Here is a 24,466-nt window from a genome sequence, read left to right on the forward strand (position 1 = left end):
TGCTCATTCATCAGCACATCCGCATCGCAATAAAAGAAAAAGCGAAGAAAAGAAGATGGCTTCTGCGACAAAACTCTCCGTTGTTCTCTTCTTCGCTTGCTCTCTCTTCGTTCAAAGATCACTAGGTACGAGTTTCTTGGATTTAAATCTCATTGTCTTTCACAAAATTACAATTTTAGCCTTGCGTGAATTTTTCTGATAATTGTGTCATGTAATTTTGAAAATTCTATTGAGAAGGGATGCTATCCAAACGCATTTCAAGTAAAACTTGATTTGTTGATCCCTTGATTTTTCGGGTGATGCAAACGTATTTAAGTAATTGTCGCATGTATTTTTCGATAATTTTTACCTCAATGTGCCGAGTTTTTAAAATTATCGAAATGAATTGGTACGTGACTAAGATTGTGACTTCTCATACTTATCATTCAATTATAAGAAAATCATTTCCAGGTGCAGAATTTCCAGGACTAACTGTGTAATTGATTTGATTTTATACAGCAATGGAGTGCGGGTTATTGCCTAAGAACGTGTGCCTGTTTGCGATTATGACGTCGGGTGAAGACGAGGGTCACGTTAACAGCTGCCAGAAGTTGTGCGGCGTCGACCATCTAATTGCCGATGGAGTGTCGCCCGAAGGTTGCTTCTCCAAGGACTTCATCCGCGACATGTGCTCCCCCGCTTGCTGCGACAACTGCCGCGGAGTCGTCGCTCTTTTTGCCAAGGTCGCCGAACATCAAGGTGAATTATTAATTAATCTCTGGATCAATTAATGCCAATCACTGTGTGTTTTTTGCTAATTGTGTGTTTCGTGAATCGCGCAGGACAACATTTGCCTCAGTTGTGCGAGAAGCACGCTCTCCATCCCCACGTCCACCGCGCCGTTTATGAAGTTTCGAGCAGTGATGACGGTGTTGCCGCTACTCCGGCTGCTGCTCCCCAGGCCGCTGATGCTCCGATGGCTGATGCCCCCGCAACTGCGTTTGACGACGACTATGCATGAGGAATAAAGCCATTTAGGATTTATTTTGTTTAATATATATATATATATATATATATACATTTATCCTCATTGTCGTTCTCTTTTTACCCTTTTGGGAATAAATAATTCTGGAAAAAATAATTTCAGTTCCTTGTTTTAATGTTTTGAAACTCATATCGTTAATCAAATTAAAAAATTAAGATTAAAATGTATTTTAAAACTCAGCAAAAATATGAATATGTCAATATAATAACATTAATTTTAAAACAAACTAATAAAAATCAAATATAAAAAACATATATTGCACAAAGACGTCAAAATTTAGGACTTTTCATATTATATTTATAGTGCTCAATGGATTCTCCGATTCAATTAATCCAATATTAATTCAAACGGTTCATCAGCTCGACGAATGGATCAAACAGTTCTTGTGGGGAAAAAAATATTTTTTAGGGCTTTTCGTTTCTTAGTTTATCCAATCTGTTTTGTGGATCGGAGGCGACTTGACGATTTAATTATCCAAAAATGGTTTGAATTTCAAAACATTACTTTGATCAATATATTATTCACTTTTTCTATAAGAATTCAATTTTTGAAAAAATAATTTTTATCTGGAATTCGAAACTCTAATTATTTTTCTAGTTTTATTTGGTTATTCGTTTGAATTAACTAGAAGCTATTTTTTTAATTGTTTTAATATGTCAAGAATATTTATATCTTTACAAGTCATCATATATTAATTCAATGAGTTAGTTAGGATTGATTGTTTATTTTGTTTACAATTAATTTTTTAATATTTATTTAAATTTAAAAATATTATGATTACAATTACCACACGTGTAACGACAGCTAATATGATTGAAAAGCACATTTTTAAATTTTCTAAATTATTTTTTGATGTGCCGTAATTCATATGCATATAGATGTCTGCGATTGAGGTCCAGTAATATTTTTATCCTACATCTTTTTAATTTTTTTGTGGTTGATGGGGTCCACCCTTCTTAGTGAAGTAAAGAAATTAAGATAAATACAATTCTTCTAATTAAGAAAGAATATTATAATTTACTCAAATGGGCAGTCTACAATATATATTGCAAAAGCTCACTTCCCATACACATTGTAGCACAAAGTCCATCACTCCCTCCATTATTTCACACTTCAGTTTCTCATTAAAACAAAAAAACAAAAAAAAAACGGGCTTAATGCAATTTATCCCATTTGATATTGTAAATGAGCAAATTACCTCTTACGGAAAAAAAAATAGTAATTTACGGCATGTGTTTTTTAGAGTGAAGTAATTTACCACCTGTCTAAAATAAACTGTTGCATTTTAAAAAAATTTGTATATTTCTTACTCGAGTCCAGTAGCACCTGATTCGCTCCTACACGAGGACCTGAAATTGAAGTCATTCAATGATTCTATATTTGAAAGTTCAAGTTCATGCCACGTGGACTCATATAAGTACGAACATATGGCTTTATAAATACTCCACAACTATTTCGGGTAACATACGTCATCAAACTATGCTCTATTTCCAGAACTATTCAAATTATCAATAAGTAATGTCTCTTGACATGTTAAAAACGCACTAGATGATAATATCTGATTTGGAAACTAAATATTCCGACATATATTTGATGGGGAAAATATAATTTTAGTTCAGTAAGTTGGCGGGTGGCACTATTAGTAATTAAAATTCCACATCATCAATCATATGAGCAATTAAATTGGGTTTTTCTGTAAATTTGATGACGTGTCAGCGCAGGTTGTAATTTTTTATTACAATTTTGGTCGGAAATTTTTAATTACAATTTTACAACCAACCATATCAGCCAAAAAGGACTAAAGTTTTCATAATTTTTAAAGTCAGGGGACCAAATTATAAATTTTAATTTAAAAACTATAATTACATTGTTTCCATATTCCACCTAAGAAATGTCTATATAGCAAATGAATATTGCCAGAAAGAAGATGATGAGAAATAAAATATTTCAAAATATGTCTTCTTGGTGGAAGGTTTGAAGGATTTCTCTGATTTAGTAGTTGTATTCAAAAATGGGATAATTATATTTACACCCCATAATCTATAGTTTATTTGCATAAATCATCACTGTTTTTTGCGTAATTACAAAATTATCCCGGCAGCAAAAAATATGGATAGTTTGTGTAATTATATTGATTTTATTAGGGTATATGTGTGATTTTTTAAAAGACAATGGTAATGTATATAAATAGATCATAGGTCAGGACGTATAAATATAATTATCCATTTAAAAATCATATATTTGATGTGAAATGGAGATTAATATGCAATTTCTTGTTGACATTAGAGAGGAAGTGAAAGAATTTGTGGTGAATTGGGGAGTGGTTTTCATTTGAACATTAAAATTAAAACCTGATCTCTTAGGGGAAAAAATAAATTGGGAGTTTTGATTTTTTTTTTGTAGTTTCAAAAATTGGTAGGGGGGCCATCACCCTTTTTTGCCTCTACGAATTATTAATTTCATAATATGAAAATCAATAAATGTATCATATAAAAGGAAGGGAAAATTTTGTAAAATATATAAATAATTGCCATTTTGAACATAAAACATGTTTCTCTTTTTATTATTATTATTAATATTATTCTTATTATTATTATTATTAGCAACTATAGCATGCAATACTTGTGCGCATATATCAAATAAATATGGCGCAAATTTTAAAAATAAAAATCAATATATGATTCAAAGCGTTCGGATCAAGTGATGAACGTTGATAAAAATATAGGATAAATATGACAGTATATTAATAGTTAAAGACGACATGAACCATTTAAAATAAATAAATAGTCATATTCATATTTAAGGTATAATTGATAGTTTAAAATTTGATATTGTGTCACAAAAAATGAGTACAATCAATTGTAATTGAGAAGTCACTTTCTTTTTTATATTAGTATATATATTATCTATATATATATATAATATAGATAGATAATAGGGGTGGGTTCGCAATTATGAGAAATTTAAGAGGTCAAGCTGTACTTTATTCCAAAAGACAATATCGTATATTTTTATTTGGGTAGATTACATTTTTTTCATTCGAATTATGCTCATTTTTTAATTATCCTCAAAAAAAGAAATTGTGTCAACTGATCATTTTAATTTTGCAAAATTTGCACTTTATCATATATATATATATATATATATGACTTTTTTTGTTGATTTTTCTACTGGTAAAATATTACATCATGTGCATATGTGAAAAATATCACATTACACAACCCTAAATATCACATATTTACTGCATACGATGCTTTTTCACCAAAAACTTAGTTTAAAAACAAATATAAATAATAAAATGCAAAATTTTATAAATTTAAGATAGTAAGTTGACTGAAAAAAATTTAATACCAAAATGTAAAAACCGTGATAGTTCAAATGACAATATGTAACTAACCCTTTATATTTTTTGAATATTTTTCTTTGGGTAAATGTAAGTTTCATTAATAAAACAAGATCGTACAGTACAATAGTGCTCAACTGGTGGTTTCTCCCTCCACAGGCCAAGGGATACGCCATAATCTATATAACGCACATGAACTAATAGAAAGAGATAAATTAACACTGATAATCCTTTGTCTAATATCTTCCACAATAATGGTGGCTATGATATTCGGTGGTCGCTTTGTATGCTCAAAGCGTCTCAAATTTAGTTCCCTCCAAATGTGGTAAATGCAAGCAGCCAGGAGTGCACAATAAGCCAAGTTAATGATATGTTTTCCTCTCTATTTCCTTGCAGCCCACTCAACATCCATTGACCACTCTCTATTAGGCCATTCAAATCGAACAATCTGCCGAATCGATGTCAGGCATCTTCTGGCATAACGGCATCGCAAGAATAGATGAGTATGTGTCTCCATTGCGTCCTCATCACATAATATACAGGCGCCTAGGTATGATACCCATGGTTTATCAACTGTAGATAGTTTTCCCAAAATCGCAAGCCAAAGGATGAAATTATGCATGGGGATCTTCAGGGAAGCTGAAAGTAGGGTAGACCAACCTACATTGGGTCCCGATGGTCCAATAGTCTGTAAAGAGATGCAACTGTAGGTCGTCCCGTCTCAAATCACCAAATAATGCGATCTGTCTCGTCATGAATTATTGTTAATACATGCAAAATCTCCATAGGATGAATTATTTCTTGAATCTTGGTAATTAATTCTTTGGATTTCTATGGTGGAGCTAGCCTGGATGCAACAAAGCATGCTGGGAAAATGAGGGCAGCAGAAAAAAAGCATCATAATTATAATTGGTGTTAATTAATCAACCAGTTAGTTATTATCAATTATTATTTTGATTAGCAGCCAATCCATTATTATTATAGTGGAAAACCCACTCAGCTGATTATGCTTTAAGATCGTGGGTTAATTCAAACTCTATCAACGTCTCAGATATTATTTTATTTTAATATATATGTATTGTTCTATTTTTATAATAATTATTAATTAGATTTAATTATTTGATATTTATGATTGATTTACGATTATTCTAATTAGCGATTATTGTTAGATACAAATATTTGATATTGATGATCGTTATTTTTAGAAAAATAAAAATAAAATAAATCACTATAGATTAAACTCAATTTATTAATTGATTATTTTAAGTTATCCCCTTGTAATTAATCCGTTCCGAGATCACAAGTGATAGATTATATCCTGCATTGGTTGATAAGGCCAAATTTAATTGGCGAAATTGAGGCCACATGACTCTAAGGTCGTGGATTTGAACCCCACCAATGTGTGGGATACTTTTACTTTAATAATAGGTGTTGATTATATATAGTTATCTTATATTGATAAATAGTATATGATCGTTTGATAGTCGTTAGATATTGATTTTGATAATTGTAATCAACTTATTTTTTTAAAAAAAATAATAATGCATCACTTTCACTTTAAAAAATAAATAAAAATAAATTACGTCACTCATTGCTTCAACGCATTAAAATTAATTCAAATTAAACAATTTATTTAAATTAATTTAAACTCATTTTATGCAAAGGGATGTTCTTCTCCACTACAAAATAATAAATTATTATTACCTACATGCTAAATAATTACAACTTAAATCAAAATAATAAAAAATCAATATTATCTACTACAGTCACACAAAATTAATGAAAAATTTTAAATTTCAATGAATATCCACTGTAATTTCAATCTATGGTCAAAACATTTGCTATGATTATAGGTTGTCCCCTACAGAAACAACGGCTCGAGTCGTGGCTGATTAACATTTGTCATAAGTTTTATTTTTTAACTTCTAATAATTAATCATGATAAAAAGTCATATTTCTTCTAGTAAGAGCAATAATTATTCAGATCGATTTTTTATTTAAAAAAGAAATCAAATTAATAGTGTAAATTCGTGATTATTTATTTATTTATTTTTTAAGTGAAAGCAATGAACTATTATTCCTTTTTAAATAAATCTATATTGAACAGCTACAGACGACTATAATAATTATATACCAATCACCAATATCAAATAACTATTTAAATATAATAATATATATCTCACATATTAGTAAATAAATTCGAAATTATGAGCCTCAACTTCGCTGACTGAATTGACCGCGGCATCACATCATGAATTACACTTCTAATTAGTATCCAGAACCAAATCACGAGTGGGATTTTTGTTAGATTATTTAAAACCGGTAATGGATGAAGATAATTATATTAAAGCCAAAGGTGGTGGAGTTTATAAAAATGTATATTTTCATGATGTCATGTCGAAGACATTATTCATTAATCCATGCTGCCAACTTGAGACCACTTCCATGACATCGATGTTTTGAAATTAACCAACGTACGATTTTAATATTCAGTATTAAATATATATTAATATTTTTAAATTAATCAACAATTTCAAAACAAATAAATACATACTATTATTAAAAATAAATTTAAATACTTATATTTGTAAAATTCAAACTCAAAACTTTTTAATCACGAGATTTGAGCATCGACAAGGAGTCATTGGTGCCTGCTGGGCAAATCCTCGTAATCAATAATTACGTTAAATCATTCCATTTGCGTGAGTGGGTATGTAATTGAAGTACTAAAGTCGTACCACGACGCACTACGATTTTGTCTCCCAGTAGTGTGTTGTTGCTTTAATTTTCTTGCAACTATATATATATATAGATGATGCGGGTCGAAACATACAATCTTCTTAAGATATGTAATAAGCTCGAAATATTTTTAAATATTGAAATAGTTCCTGAGAAGAAAGACGAACGTTATGTTAGTCGGATTTGTCTCCGACTAAAATTTTCCAACGCTCAAATCAGTTCAAGTTCGAGATGGATATAAGGCGATTTCAAGCAATAAATGAGATAAAAAATAATAAATATGTCATGCCATAAATGCTCTGAAAAGAGGGACGTTGTGAGTTTGCTTTCCGCTTCTCATACACATAGTAAAACTTACAAAATAGTAACTCAAACTAATTATTGTCTTTTAGTCTTAAGTATAATAATTTTACCATCACAATCTCAATTCGATATGTTACTTGTATTCAGTATCTAGTAAATATTTCTAACAATATAATAAACGTTCATGTCGAAGTTTCTTACAAAATGTGCATACCAACGGTCATATATATATATATCTATTATTTTTTAATATTTAAAAAATTTGATCAGAGTTGAATCAATATCGTGTAATAGTTACAGGGAAGAAGATATTTATGTGTGTATTTATATATAAGAAAAATAGAATATAAATTGAAGAAATTGGATATCCTGTGATACTGGCCAACATCAAAGTGGTGATTCACATATCCAACTTACAACCCTTTAATCATGCATCATCAATTAATTCACTAGTGCTTTCCACTCTATACTCGTTTGGATATACACACAGATTTCCCACAAACTATGTCTGATCCAAATCCTGTCATATTCCCAAACTTCTTACACGATTTAGATTTTATCCAATCAAAATTAACTATAAAATAGTTGTGATATATTTGTTATGTGATTGATCATTATTCTTTGAATTATACATCAATTACACTTTAAGATATTATATTTATTATATAATTAGTTCAGATCAGTCAAACCTAATCTAAATTAAAATTTCCTAATTATATTCTTGCCCCCACACCCCACCCATGCCTCTTTCTTGTCCTATAAATGCCCCGCTCTCACCTCATCTATTCACCCACTCTCATACCACCACCCTCGCCGCCGCCGCCATCACCACCAAAACCACCGTCCCTTAATAACGGGCCTCTGTATATTCAGTGTAGATATATATATATTGGTAAGTGTGTTGGTATATATATATTGAAGGAGAAATGGCAACAGCGGGGGCACCAGCGGCGCCACCGTCACCGGGGCATCAGTCAGCATGGAACTCGCCTGTGCCGTACTTATTCGGCGGACTGGCAGCGATGCTGGGGCTCATTGTTTTAGCTCTCGTGATCTTGGCGTGCTCCTACTGGAAGCTACTCGCAGAAAACCTGGAACGCGGGGAGATCGCGGTTGGCGAGAGGGACCTCGAAGCAGGGGAGGCAGATCACGACGGGGCTAAAATAGCGCCGCCGGTGCTTGAAGAGAAGTACCTGGTGATCATGGCGGGGCAGCAAAATCCGACGTTCTTGGCAACCCCGGCGTCCAGTCGGGCATCATCGTTCGGTAGCAAGAGCAGTTTGAGTACTACAAGTAATGGCCAGAGTACTACTCCAGATTGCGAGGAGAAGACGGGAGACAGAAATTTGGAGACTCATAATGATGAAGCTTCTTTAAATCAGGTCCATTGATCCATACTACTTTTTTTTTTTTTTTTTGGGAAAAAAATATATATTAATTTTTTAATTTAATTTTTGAAGTTTTGAAAATTGTTGGAGTTGGTAGATTAGATCTTTCGTTTTTGTTACAAATTCTGTACGTATGTATATGTACTTTTTTGGAGAAGGGAATCATAAACCTTTTCTTTGGATGTATATGTTAAAAGCTGTTTGCAATAATCACGTGGTAAGTGTATTGCACTTGTCATAATTAGTTTAGGTTTCGTTAAACCCTAAATTTCATAGTGAGTGTGTATTATGTTCCAGTGACACCATTAAGACCCACTAATACCTGCTCTTTTGTTGCCCTTATGTTTAAAGTTCGATTTGAGTTAAAAAATTTTATTATATATTTAAAATAAGATGAAAAAAGTATTTTTAATTTACAATGTATATATATATTCTTAAAATATTTAAATTAAGTTTATTTAAACAAACATTATACCTAATAATGCCACCAATTTCTGCAAGTTAATAAAATTGTATGTGTTTAATTTTTTTTCGATCAAATAACTCAGCCGTCCTGATTTTCTCTGGAGCTAAACTTACAAATTTTTATTCGCGTCAGAAAAGTATACTATAATGACAAAAACTCGCTAAGGTGAAAATATGTTTATTTATACATATTTTCATCGGAAATTTATTAATTTAACAGCATCAATAAATAATATAATATCATTAACTAATTCAAATGTATTCTATTTACGTAAAAAAAGTTATACAAAATTGAAAACACATATTTAAGAGTACTGGAAAAATTGGAAATGTGATTGGTTGAAAATAAGTCATTCTTGCTAATGATTATACATTTTGATAAAAGAAACGTTATAATATTGTGATTAGTAGGAGGAGAGATAATTTAATTGGTCTTCACAAAATTGATGATCTGGCATTTAAAAAAAATAAAAATTTGTTATCCAATTTAAATTTGATCTTCTGAATGAATCAAAGAGCAAATATATTACACTTATTATATTAATTTTGCTCGAATTTAGTGACCTGAAAGGTAGATTTCCCGGCCAATAGCTAACTCCACCAAGATCGAGTATTGGGTCCCTAAGAATGAAACAAAAATGTGAAGCTCGTCGGATATGTCACTGGCAACGATCCTCCGGCGCTCAAGTTAGTGTAATCGAGGTAAAAATATGCCATTAGGAATTGTAGGTCGAAAAGTCTATTAACGAGTTACCTCGAAATATGACGTTTTGGGGTACTTATAGTTACTATGTGGATACTATTGTATGGGCCACATGGCATCATCCTGGTAACCTTCATCCTCCATCGGACATCGGGGTCTTCAAGTTACATTCGCGCTCGGGTCTGGATATGGTTGACCCGCCCTTATTAGAGACACGCGGATCGAAGGTGTGTAATGACTAATTTGCCCCTCATTAAGGATAGTTTGGATATTTTGTGTAAAAAAGTGTGTTTCACCCATCATATATGATTAATTATTTTTTTAAAATTAAAAATTAATTATATAATAAATATATTATATTTATCATATAAATGATTCAAATCCAACGATATCCAAATTGGATTAGAAGTTACAAAAGCAAGCAGCCCGCCACCATTTTCTTCAAAGGTTCATATCATGTACACTAAAAGCTACTCTATCTACGTTTTTAATTGAATGTTACGAAAAGAAAATTTACTATTGCCTTTAATTTTATTATTTATAGATTATAATTATAATAAATAATTATTATTAATTATACTTAAACAGAGATTTATATAAAAATTCAGATTATCGATCATGAAAACTATTTTTGTTATGAAGATATTTTGTCATGGATTCTACCCATGACAAATGATTTTCCACATTCATATAAATCACAACCAATAAGTATTGTGTAGCCGTGATCAATAATTATTTCGTACGATTAATTATTTTTAACAATGGAAATTGGCCATGATTATATATTAAATATCATATAATGCGTATAATTGATTATCGTACATATTCCCCTTTAATTTTAGTTTATATAAAACGGTAATAAATGATTATATTATTTATCAATAATATTTAAATATAGAATTATTATATTTTCAAAATAAAAATTTAATCTTTTATTTTATTATTTTAAAATTTTGAAAAATTAAATTATTTTTATTTCATTTTTAAAAAAATACTTTATTCAAATTCACGTTTATTTTACATGTATATATTTATATATAAAATTAATATAAAACAAAAAAGTTACTAGAAAATAAAAAAAAAATTAGATCTTCGTCTTCGCTTCCGTCGATCCGCCAGCCGGCCAACGCCTCCACTTCCAGCCACCAGCTTCCGCTTCCTATAGATCTGGCAACAATGATCCCCACAAGAAGAAATAGGTGACCTTTCGCCCAGTGCTTTGGCGCCACCCGTCCCCGCCCCTAACTCTCTATATATACAACTATACATACATATAAACATATAAATATACATATGTATATATGGATATATATTTAATATAAAATATATTTTAAAATAATTATAAAATCTGAGCCGTTCATTTACATTATTGATGTTCAATGGCTATCATAATAAGGGTATAACAGTCAACTTCTTAAATATTTTAATTTTAAATAAAAAATATTTATAATTATCCATATATATATACATGGAAATTGAAAAGTAGTTGGGTGGTGTGGTACACAGCAGCACGCATTACTTTTCACATTGAGTGCCTTCATATTAATTATTTCACCCTCTCCACCTTTTCCAAATCTTTTTTGAAAAAAATGCAAGAAACCATTCGGTAATATGGAGTATGTGTAAATTATTGTTTATGAAAAATAAAATTAGTAAATTATTTTTTTATTTTTTTAAAATAAAATAATTTATTTTTCTTAAAAAGAATAGTATAGTTTGTGGCTCTCCTATAATTAACAATAACATATTAGTTTATATATAAATTAGTTGTTGCATGCGGTTCTCGTGAGCATACAAAAAAAAAAAAAACACACAAACCCCCTGCCCCCTCGCCTCTCACCCCATCACTCCCTCCCCGCTCTACCCCCATCTTGGTCGCCCGTGCCACCACCCCATTTCTTAGTCTGGTGGCCCTTATATCCTTTCCAACTCCCACCTCATCGTTGCCCCCCTTTCTCAACTCTCGCCTCGTCGTCACTCCCTCCTCATTCCCCCAATCCCGTCACTGCCCCGTCTCCATTTTCCCAGTCTCATCTTCAACCCTCCCGTTTCCCCCCTCCCATTGCCGGCCCTCCCTCTACATCCCCTCGTCTTCGTTATTAGCCCACCCTCCAACCCCTCTCTCCTCCCTCTATATGTATAAGGGTCAATTACAACGATCTTTCTTAAGGTTTGACATAATTACGAATACCTTCTCATTGTTTAAAAATTATCAATACCTCCCTGATTTTAAAAGTCGTCTAACAATTAGCCCAATCCGTTAGGTTTTCATCCGTTTTTATGGTGACGATATTAATTTTACATATTAAGAATCTACGGTGCCAAATGTCAGTAAAAGAAACTTATAATCACGAGTACGAAGTATTCTCTAATCATATAAAACCTTTTTTCTTTAAATTTTTTTTGAGATAAGAGTGATAATTACATTATTACATCAATATTAGAATAAATTGAGCAACTGAGCAATACATAAATTCAATCAATATAACAAAAAATTATAAATAATAACTTATAATAGATTCACATAAAAATGAGATAAATTTCAACAAGTCTGACGAGACTCAAACCTTAATTACTAGACTAAAAAATCATTGATCTAGTCATACAAAATTTGTATATATATTCTTATGGGGCGATTAGAAATTTACCCCCTGTGATATTGAAAATGAAACAATTTACCTCCTTATATAGGGAGGTAAATTGGTTCATTTTAAAAATCATAAGAGAGTAAATTATTGTATTTTAAAAAATACAAGGAGGTAAATCACTATTTGTTTCTTCATAAGAATATAATTTGCTCATTTACGATATCACAAGGAAATTGCTTGCATTTTTCTCATTTCTTTTGTGTTTGATTTAAGTGTTTGACACATACTTTACCATCTTATCTTATAACTTATATATATATATATATATATATATATCAAAGTTGCCAATCAAAGAATTGTGATGAGGATAGTAGTGAATGGAAGTAGCTATCTACTTTCTAAAAACAAGGGAATTCTATAATTGTCTGATGCAGGGTATATACTTTACATATAGATAATTGTAACGATTCGCCGTCTTTTATGTCTGATCCTGATTACGTGGACCGACAACTTCATATAAAGATGTTTGGTAATTGTATGTAACAACATTAATTTAGTACGATGAATCTTATGATCGAAACAAAGATGAAGTATTGTATCTACGCTCATTTATTTGTTCTATCTTTTCATAACAAACATTTGAAATCGTTGATTTAAATTTACGTGTGATGTGGCTGCTATATATACCTTTACGAAAACATCCCCAAACCTTTTAATAACTTCAAAGATGGTCAAGATCCACGCCTCTCTTAATTGGATTGTGATGATTCGATCCTGGTTCGATTTGAATCTGATTATTTACGGACTCAAAATAACCACACAATCGTCTCTGCATCAACGATTTACATAGAATTGTACAACTCGAATATGTGTATAAATACTGCCCTCCATGCCGTAGCTACAAATTTTGTTACTTACTTATTCCTACGATTTTCATACTTTCTCCTTTTACGATCTTACTAACTTAAGTATAAAAAAGCTATGAACGGACCCTTTTTCAGTATCGTCCTTATTCCTTTCTTACCGAACACGCTATCGAATCTCTAATTTATCCAAATACTTTACGAACATTCTTAAAATAGATTTGTCTTAAACTAGCCTTTCGAGATCCGAATGCGCAACAACAACGTGCAAACTGATATTTAGTGATAAACCTCATAAATTCAAAAAGCAATGGATCTGTGTTGAAGTTTTAGTTGAAGAAGAAACAAATCAACATCAACTTTTTCTACGAAAATCTGCTTAACTTGTTCGAGTCCCGACCACGTACGCCATGATTTTTAATGTGCTATAACAGCAACATCCATTTACAAGTACAAATTATATGGTCCAAACTTCTTCCAATAATGTACACATAACACCAAAAATTTGTTCAAAAGCTACCACTCTTCAAGAAAATCCCTAATATCAATATTTTAATAGTCGACATTTACTTATTTTTTTTTCTTTTTTTTCCGCACGCAATATATCAACCTGAGTATATGTGCCTAACACGTATGTAAAAAGATACATATCGAATAATTTTGACACATTATTTAATCTATTTGTTGTAATTCTTGTTATGATACATCTGAAAATCCTAGACCTCAATCAAACACGTCCGTCTCCATCAATCGTGAGACATAAAAAAATCATTAATTATGGATTTAGGGTTTGGACGAGGATTTTGGGAGTTATTACATTTTATGTATTTCTTTTACCTCTTTATTTGATAATTATTAATCTCTCATTAATTTGACTTTATTTTTAATAATACTTGCGTCATTATGGAATATTATTATTATTTATATCAAAGGAGAGCTCTGACAAATCCTCAGTACTTTTATGTGATTAAGCAAAAAATAGATCATGATCGATCGATAATATTAATTTATCATAATATTTACTTTATACTTATTGTATCATGCATAGGAAACAATTCATTTTATTTGTTCTTGTAGGGGATAGTTTGCGTTTCAATTATTACAACCTACGTACATCGTGAAAGAAAAAGTGATTTCATTGCGTCCCGTATATATTGATGTTGATTATCATAAAAGCAAAAAAGTTGGCATTATTGTAGGTCTAAAAGGTTTGAAAATAACAAGTCGTGAATCATAAGGTTGGATGATTGTTCATGTGGAATACAAATGAAGACAACCTAGCTAGCTGCAAATGGTGAATAGTAATTTACTGTCATGTGGTATTAAAAATGAGTAAATTATCTTTTTATGAAAAAAATTATAATAATTTATATCTCTGTACTTTTAAAAATGAAGCAATTTACCTCCCTGTCTAATTAAGGAAGTAAATTGCTTCATTTTAAAAAATATAGAAAGGTAAATTATTGTATTATAAAAAATACAAGTAAATTGCTATTTATTTTTTTTTATAGGGGATTAATTTGCTTATTTGCAATATCACAAGAAATTGCTTTTATTTTTACCTATATATATATATATATATACGCCTCCTCCTATTTAATTCAAGAAACAAATACTAGAAATTCATATATTTTATCAATTGTTCGAAAATAAAGTAAATGTAGTGTAGTTATCGCGTCCCTTAGAGGACTGCATGTGGATGAGGATGACCACAATAGTCACATGTTGGGAAAAATGCAATTTTATCTCAGTAAATATATGTGTAGTATTTTTTATTCTGATCAAATTAATTTTTTCAATTTAGTGTTGTAACATTAAAGTTTTAGCAATTTTAATCGATTTTTGGCCAATTTGATCGAAAAATTACATTTGACTTGCACATACACTAAATTAATTGCAATTTTAGTTCTCTAATTTAGGAGGGTTGGCATTTTCATCGCGCACAAATTGATTTGTAGGACTAAAATCACATGCAATTTTCCGACCAAATTAGTCAGGATAGGACTAAAATCGCCAAAATTGTAAAATTATAAAAATCAATCCGTATAGAATAAAAATACTAACTCGCAAGTTACAGAGCTAAAATTACATTTATCCTATCGTAGATATAACTTGTTATCTATCTATTTTTCGTTTTATGTTTTTTGGGGTTGGGATTTATCACAAGTTTACTGAATTTTATTAGATAGTTAAATGGTCATGATGCATATGATTTACGTGCATATTTGTATAATATGTTTTAATTACCATTAGATTATATTAATAACATAATAGTGTTATCATAATTTAAAAGATATAATTACATTTATATCCTTGGTATATGCTTTTTTTTTTTTTTTACACAAATTATCCCTATATTTGATGTAATTACAAAAATCATTTCTAACAGTAAAAAAACAGAGGTAATTTATGTAATAACATTGGCATTTTTGGAAGGTGTAGGTGTAATATTTCAAAAAGTGAGTAGTCTGCGTAGATAATATTGACGTTTTTAATGTGTATATATGTATAATTTTTAAAAAAATAAAAATAATTTATATAAATAGATCATGGTCAGGGTGTAAATATAATTATCCCTAATTTTGAAGTCAATAATTTATCAGTTGAATATCTAACAAGTGATCACACGACATCAAATTTCTGTTTTAGGTGACCATTTTTTAGGTTTATGTTTTGGGTTTTATTTTCATTAATTTCGAAACTAGTTCAAGAATTGCACTTAAACATATATTTTTTTTTAACTGATGAATCCTCAAAAATAACTAAACAAAAGATATATAGAAATATTACACTGTTGTCCCGTGAGATTTAGGATAATTACACACAAATTTTTTATTTTAAAAATTACATTTAGTACCATTGACATTTGTTTTCATCTAATCATAGATCTCTACGTTAGTCAAAATTCACAAAATTTGTTAATATCAGCCAAAAAAATTTGAAAATTTATATTTCCCTCCGAATTGACTTATTACTAACTTATTGAATGTCAAACAAATTTTTTCTTACCAAAAGATTTATTTGACATTCAATAAATTAGTAATAAATCAATCGAAAGTAAAGAGAAATTTTCATTTAATTTATTTTGCTAATATCTGTAAATTCAAAGAATTTTGATAAACAAATGAATTTATTTGTTAGATGAAAACAAACGCCGTAATTTTTCAAATCACGTGAAATCTATAGGGCGGTAAAATTATCCTTGCAATATATGTATTAATTATCTATATATGTTGTTTCATTTTTTTGCGGAGAATGAGCGGTAATATTATAACCATAAGAAAAAAGTACATAGAATTAAAGAACATAATAGATTAAATGAATGATGAAGTTGTAGCCCATTTCTCCAAGTGTCTGCAGTCTCGCAAAGCTACACGAGTTCCGCCAAGCAAACCGAACAGCCTCCTGTCCCTCGAATTCCTCGTCGGCGAAGGTTATCCACGGCAGGCAGAGCATCCCTAGCACACTTCCATGCAAACACCAAAACTCGGGGTGGGGCTTCCGAATTCCAAATGAACCTCCAAGACCGTGGCGAACGAGACCCCCCAGCTTCGATGTGAAGGTCTCTAGCCACATGATATGCACTGCCAAAAGAGAACCTCCCATGATTCTCATAGTGCCATATTAACTCATCTTTTGTTCCATTGCCTTGGAGCCTAATGCTCAAAATGCAGTCCGCGTCTGGAGGAACTAATGCCTCATTCCATTCAAAATCAGCAATGATGAGGGCTGCAACATTTGTGGTCTCTGGAAGCTAAACAGGGCTTCCGTCTACAGAGTTTATCCCAACCAACCCAATGAATCTTAAAGTCGGTACCATTATTCCAAAAAAAGTTAGCCATCATACTTTCAATTTCACTGACAGGAAGTCAAAAGCAACTCATCACATACGTTGGAATAGTTTGAATAGCAGGACCCGCTTGAGAGAGCTTCTTAACGGACAGCTATGTAACTTGTTCCAAATACGATCTTTGATTCCCTCAAATACCTCTTTTTTAGAACGACCCACAACCGTAGGAAGACCAAGATACTTCTCATGCTTGGTCACCACCTCAATGCCTAAAATATTCGCTAACATAGATCGAGAAGAATGGTGGAAATTTTTGCTGAAAGTTATTGTTGCTTTAAGGCAATTGATTTGCAAATCCGAGGCTGACTCGAAACTAGATAGAATTTGTCTGTCACAGAGTAAAGCTTTTTATGTGGCCTGACAATAAATCAATGTGTCATCAGCGAACAACAGATGTGAAATGCGAGGTGCTAACCTTGAGACCCCTCAATCCATCCCTCCTCCGCTTTGCTAATCAGATTACTGAGAACTTCTACACAAACTAAGAAAAGATATGGAGACAAAGGATCAGTCCTCGTTTCAGGCGTAAGAAGCCAAATTGATCTCCATTTGAGTAGAAGGAAAAAGAAATAGAGGTTACACAAGTCATTATAAGAGTCATAAACTTAGAGTGGAAACCTAACTTAATCAGTACCCTCTCAAGAAAATCATTTCACTCGGTTGTAGGCTTTGCTGACGTCTAACTTCAGAGACACGTGTCCCTTTTTTCCCCGGTTTTTGTGATGAAGAAAGTGATTAAGCTCCTAAGCAATCAACACATTATCAGTGATTAGACGGTCAGGAGCAAAAGCTGATTGAGACGGGGAGATCATCGGATCAAGGAAAGGTTTGGGCCTATTAGCAATGATTTTAGAAGCAAATTTATATATAACATCGCATAAATTGATAGGCCGAAAATGAGGCATGTATTCCGGACTAGGGCACTTAGGAATCAACACTAAATGTGTAAAATTCATAAGAGGATCAAATGAGCCATTGTTGAGGAAATCAAGAATGCACACACTAATGTCTGATCCTACTATACTCCAATATTTTTGAAAAAAAACAGGTGACATTCCGTTCGGGTCCAGAGACTTGAATGGATGTATTTGTTTTAAAGCTTGTGTGATTTCCTCTAAGGTATATGGTCTTATGAATTCCTCGTTCAGTCTTAGTAACCCGACTCTCAACACTAGTAATGACCTCCTCCAATGACTCATTTGAGGGTTTCGTGGAGCGGAACAGTGAGACAAAGTACTCAGTGATCACCCTACGAATATCATTAGTCTCCACTACCTCTCGGCCCTGATCTGTTAAATGTAATTTGACAATTTTAATAGGTTGGTCAATATTCATAGTTAATATGTTTTGAAAATTTTATTAGACCAAACTTAATATTGGCACAAACTAATGAGATAATTATTAGGTTAGTTTGAAAGTCTAAGTTTGTGCATCTATAAATACCTAGATATAATTGGGATTTTGTAAGACAAGAAAAGAAATTCCATAGAAATTTAATTTTAAGTTTGTCTTCCCCTCACCTCCTCTCTCTTCCTCTCCCATCAGAGCTAATTTAAAAAATAATGACGAATAATGGAGTAGATCCTTTTCAATTTCCTTATGAAATGTGGTGCCTACGAATAACACCAGTACTTAGCTCTACTCCTTTCAATTTCCTCATCTCATAAAAAAAAATTATGAAATGTGGTGCCTACGAATGACACTAGTACTTAGCTCCCAAGATGTGTGGCGTCATCTCAAACCCCTAAATCCTAAACCCTCATCCCTCAACCACTTTCTAAAGAGAGTGGATTCGGATCACTCGCATTTAACGGGAAGGGAATAAGGCGACTGATCACCTGGCCAATCTTGCATGCTCAACTAAATCTTCCGAAGTCTTTTGGGGTGACGATCTAAAAGGTCATATTACGGGCATTCTCAAAATTGACAGCTTTGAAATTCCATATCTCAAGACAAAATGACAGCGAGACCATCCCATTCTTCTTTGAGGGAGTTCTCTCAACCCTTTTCATTTCACGTCCCTTGGCTTCTTTTTGTTTGGACTGAATCGTTCTTTTTGGATTTCCTTTGCTGCTGGTATTATCTAACGGATGCTGCTGCCTTTCTTTTGCTCTTGATGCTTCAGCATGCTGATACTACTCCCCCGTGGATGAAGCAAACTACAGAGACAAAACAGGGAGTTGGCAGCATTTGGATTTCATTTTCTGTTGCTCCATTCTCTCTAAACTTGCCAATACTTTGCAGATCAAAATGCACAATAAGGAGGAGAGTTTTTCTCCTGTCGCTGTTTCTCTTCAGTTTGCTGCAACGATTTCTTTTGGATACTGAAAATACACCTAATGCCACTCCCGCTGCGACTGCTGCTGTTGAACCACAGGTGCTTCAAGAAATGCACTGCTGCTGCAGCTGCTGCCGCTTCTTTTTCTCTGTTCTGCTGTTGTTACTTCTCCTAACTCCTCACTTCTGCTGTTGCTGTTTTTCTTGCAGGAGATGAAGTGGAACGTGAAGTACACATCCTCCTTTTGTCAGATCAAAAAACACATAAAAGAGGGGAAGTTTCAGCCTCAAACCTGCTACTGCAGCAAAATCCCTGCACAAACCACTGTCCCTGCTGCAGAATTGGTCTCGGAAGAAAAAAGGAAGAAAAAAAGAAGAGAAAAAGAGAGAGTAGAGGAAGAAATTTGAAATATTATGAAGGAATAGCAGAATATTTTTTCGGTTGATTGGTTGAATTTTTACACTTTTGCCTTTTTCAGAATTTTAGTTGGCATTCTTACAATCTATTTGTTGCCTAGGTTTTTATTTTGCTGTTGGGCTCCTCCTTTTAACTTTGCAGACTTGGGCTATTTTGTTTTTGGTGAAATGGGTTGTTATCACTTCCTTTTCTTGGGAACAACTTAAGTGGACTTCTACTTCATTGTCCAAGTGGGCTGGAACAAGCTTGGATTCACTGTTGGACCCAACAAACTTGGAAAAATAGAAATTTTGGGCTGTGATATCACAGGGCTGCGCTTTGATGGGCCACGACACGCAACTCGACAGCTTGCACTTGAACTTGGATTTCCTACTGGGCCGCCAAAAGGAGCTAGAGAATTTTTTCTGAGCCGCACACAACTGGACCGCACGCTGCTGGACACTGGGTTGAGCCAGACACAACAGCCAGCTGGGCGACACTGAACGGTACTGGGCTATTCCCCCCCACCATTTCTTTCTTACAATTTCCCCCATTTTTCAAAAATATTTTCACCCGTTTATGAAAATATTTTCTGTTTTATTCCAAAAAACTTTTTGTAATATTTTCAAAAAATGTGTAATATTTTCTATTTTTTTCCAAAATTTTTTTCTGAAAATATTTTTAGAAATTGAAATTTGCATATTATTGTGTAATTTAGTGCATATTGTGTAATTAGGATATAATTGTGTAATTTAGAAAATTATTGATTTGTAATAATTGTATAATTGTGTAAATTTCTGTAATTATTGTGTAATTTCTATCATAATCTATAATTTTTGTAATTATTTTGTCATTGTGTAATTTAGATTATTGATATTTTGTAATTTTGGCTATAATTGTGTCATTGTGCAATTTCTGCAATTATTGTGTCATTGTGAAATTTATGCGACTATTGTGTAATTTATATAATAATTGTGTCATTGTGTAATTTCTGCATTTATTGTATAATATCTGTAATTTATTATGAAATTTGTGTAATTATGTAGGAAATTAATGAATTTAGTACATGTGGTCGTAGTCCTGGCTGTGGCCGTGGTAAGTGTAAAGATACCAAAAGTAAAAATATTTTTCTGAAATAAAAAAAGTTTCTAAAATAAAATCTACTTTTTCTAAAATTAAAAATGTTTTTTTCAGAAATTAAAAGAATTTCTGAAATTAAAATATATTTTTTCCTAAAATTAAAAATGTTTTTTAGAAATCAAAATATATTTTTTCTAAAAATAAATATTTTTAAGAAATGGTTTTCAGAATTAAAATAAGTTTTTCCTGAAATTAAATTATTTTTTCTGAAATTATTTTCAGAAAATATCTTTCATTTTCAGAAAAACTTCTGCATAATTTTTTTAGAGAATTTAATATTTTTTTCTGAAATTAAAATATTTTTGTGTAAGCTTTGTGTAATTAGGGTATAATTGTGTAATTTAGGCAATTATTGAGAATATTGTTATGTAATTATTGTATAATTGTGTAATTCCTGCAATTATTGTGTAATATTAGATCATAATATGTGATTTTGTAATTAATATGTAATTGTGTAATTTCTAAAAATATTGTGTAATATAGATCATGTTGTGTAATTTTGGTAATTACTGTGTAATTATATAATTTTTTTCAATTATTGTGTAATTGTGTAATTTCTACAATTATTGTGTAATTTCTATAATTTATGAAATTTGTGTAATTGCCATAATTGACTGCCTCCGCTACCGCCCTAGGACAACCTCCGACAGAGCCCTCGGAGTGAAACGACGACGCTGATGAGGGGGATTTAGATCAAGTTTTAATTTTTTTTTCAATTTTATAATCAAACAATAATAATTTATATTAAAATAATAGTTTTTCTCCTAATTGTTGATGTTTATTCATAATGTTTATTACATTCCATTATTACATATTTATTCAATTAATTAAATTTATAAATACAATTAATTAAAATTTTATTAATTAAATTAATTATTTATTGTAATTTATTAAAATATATAAATTAAATAATTTATAAAAAAATTAATTATACAATAAAAGATTAGGAACGACTTTAGTAATTGTAAAGAAAATATTACAAATCTAAACAAAAAATCATTTCTAATACCAATGCTAAAACAGTTCCAAAAATATATTTCTAAATAAGATTGACCGTTCTTAAAACAGTTAGAAAAGACTGTTTCAATCAAAAATTTGATTGTTCCCAATACTATTTTAAAAATTAACCACCAAACAATTTCAATGATCGTTCCTAAATATATCATCAATAAAAAAAAAATACAGTTTCAAAATTCAGGCTTCAGTATTACAAAAATCGTTTTAAAAATAACTAGAATAAAACCGTTCCAAATTTTATTCAATGCGTTCCAATTGAAAAAAAAAAAAAAGAAATTTTATGTTAAGATACAATTAGAAACGGTCACTATCAATGTATTACAGTTTCCGTTACAAAATTCAATTGTTCCCAAATATTAATAATGTCGTCTGCAGTGACGATTCATTAACCATTCCAAAATTCAGTCTAAAATAATTTTTTCAATTTGAACTTTGCCAAATGACCAAAAAAAGTCGTTCTTAAATCCCATATTTTTTTTGTAGTGTGAGTTAGAGTCATATGATGTTGCCTGACCTGTTGTATTTTAGAGAGGATAAGTCGAAAGTGATACTAGTGGACCAGTAATAATATTGTTGTAATTTTAACTATAATCAAAGCATTTCTCGTGATGCTTAGGTGATGCCCTTGTGATTTTTTATTAGGTAAATTACATTAATACCTTATGAGGTTAGGCTAAATTATACAAGCATCTATTGTCTCTTGAGGATGTTAGTGTAATATTTTTCCAGACGATGTCTGTGTAAGTTTTGCCTTTGAATAGGGAGAGAGTTATAATTCGATTATAATATTAGGGGTAGCTGTAATTTTACAGAAGGCACTAGGTGTTTGTATATTTTTGCCTAACCTTAGGGGGTGTCAATGCAATTTACACTTTTAGTCATGACCAATGTTTTAGCCTGGTCTGTTGGAACAAATGCCAATAGTTGTTGCAGCCAATATTTCAAAACCCAAACCGTTCATCAAACCGAAAAATTAAGTGGGTCACTAGTTACAAGTACAATTTTAATTAAAGTCAGCCGTTAGGTCAATCATGGTCGAACCAATGACGTCATATTTATATTATAAAGAATTATTAATATATGAAGACTAAGTATAAATAATAAATAATATTAATATACTTAAAAACCTATTTTTTGCCATTTCACTTTTTTTCTTTAATATTAATATGATATATCATATATCATATAATAAAAAAAATCTAAAACAAACTAATAAGAATCAAATATAAGCAACATTACACAAATCAAATATATCAAAGTTTAAATAATAAAAGTCAAGCCACAATCCCTTTTAAAAAAAATCAAGCCACTGTAAGACAAATCATTCGAACTGCTTGACCCGACACTGATTCAAGCGGTTCAATAAGGATCGAGCGGTTCTTTAAAAGAAAGCAAATTATCCCCACCAAAGTACTTCAAATTCATACTCCAGGGGCAACTGTTACATGATTCTAGTAACCCCTCATCACCTTGTGTATGAACCAAACAACTATTGCTAAATCATTGTGTCGACATCTTTAATTAATACAATGCTGTTGGCGGATATTGCAATTGAATTGCAGTTTGTTTTAAGAAAGATTTTCAGGTTAATACATATGATGACTCCCATGATCATATCATTCTCACTGCCTTCAAAATTCTATCCCAAGATTGTAGCTAGGGACTTCAGAAAAGGTGACATAGTGTCCTCCCAAAGTTTTCTTACATCATAGAAATGAGGGACACCACCTTTTTGAGTGGCGCACACACACACACACACACACACATTACCCTCCCTACCAAACTCAACTAAGCAAAAAAACACTTCTTTTTCTGAGCTTGTTGTCTCTCTTGGCTTATGCAACAAGACAAATCAAATGCATTTTGTCACCTTTGCTTATCCCCCAAAGCACCCCACCAAACCACTTAATTTTACCTCAAAAGTACTACAGATACGAATAACATGTTAATCAGCATTGTATGTCTTAAATCTAACGTCCGAAATAACATGTTTAATCGACATTATAATGTCTTAAAGTTTTACACCTAAGATGACGTATTAATCAATGTCACGTGTCGTGTAGTTTTAAATAAAAATATACAAAAATATATATGTAAGCGCATATGTCTTAAACTCAAACTTAAAATCAAAAATTGTTTTGCAGAAACTCTTTTATTGTACACCTATCTGTGTTTTCTTTATGTATTCTTTTTTTGACTATACATTAAACTTTCTCGTCTTTCTCGATAGATGTGATTGTAGCCCGATCTTAGGCGGGGCCGTGTAAATTTTGTGTTTTTTTTTTTTATTTTTGTGCTTAAACTTTTTTCTTCTTTTCTTTTTGCTTGTTGAATAAGAATATTTGATGGCTCGTCGGTGGTCTCAATCC

General features: G+C 31.4%; 2 protein-coding genes across 2 annotated transcripts; both read left to right on the forward strand.

The window, feature by feature from the left end:
• Window positions 1-1,072, forward strand: LOC148787984 (uncharacterized). Its single transcript, XM_088880862.1, has 3 exons — window positions 1-125; window positions 499-738; window positions 822-1,072. Exons 1-3 carry the CDS (start codon window positions 56-58, stop codon window positions 998-1,000), a joined length of 489 nt encoding a protein of 162 aa, XP_088736988.1. The 5' UTR covers window positions 1-55; the 3' UTR covers window positions 1,001-1,072.
• Window positions 1,073-7,916: 6,844 nt separating this feature from the next.
• Window positions 7,917-9,007, forward strand: LOC105162957 (protein GLUTAMINE DUMPER 5). Its single transcript, XM_011081137.3, has one exon. The coding sequence runs from the start codon at window positions 8,336-8,338 to the stop codon at window positions 8,798-8,800; it is 465 nt and encodes a 154-aa protein (XP_011079439.1). The 5' UTR covers window positions 7,917-8,335; the 3' UTR covers window positions 8,801-9,007.
• The last annotated feature ends 15,459 nt before the right edge of the window (window positions 9,008-24,466 follow it).

Source organism: Sesamum indicum, linkage group LG5 (assembly GCF_026168435.1).
Source record: "Sesamum indicum cultivar Baizhima isolate 11 linkage group LG5, ASM2616843v1, whole genome shotgun sequence".
Taxonomy (NCBI): Eukaryota; Viridiplantae; Streptophyta; class Magnoliopsida; order Lamiales; family Pedaliaceae; genus Sesamum; species Sesamum indicum.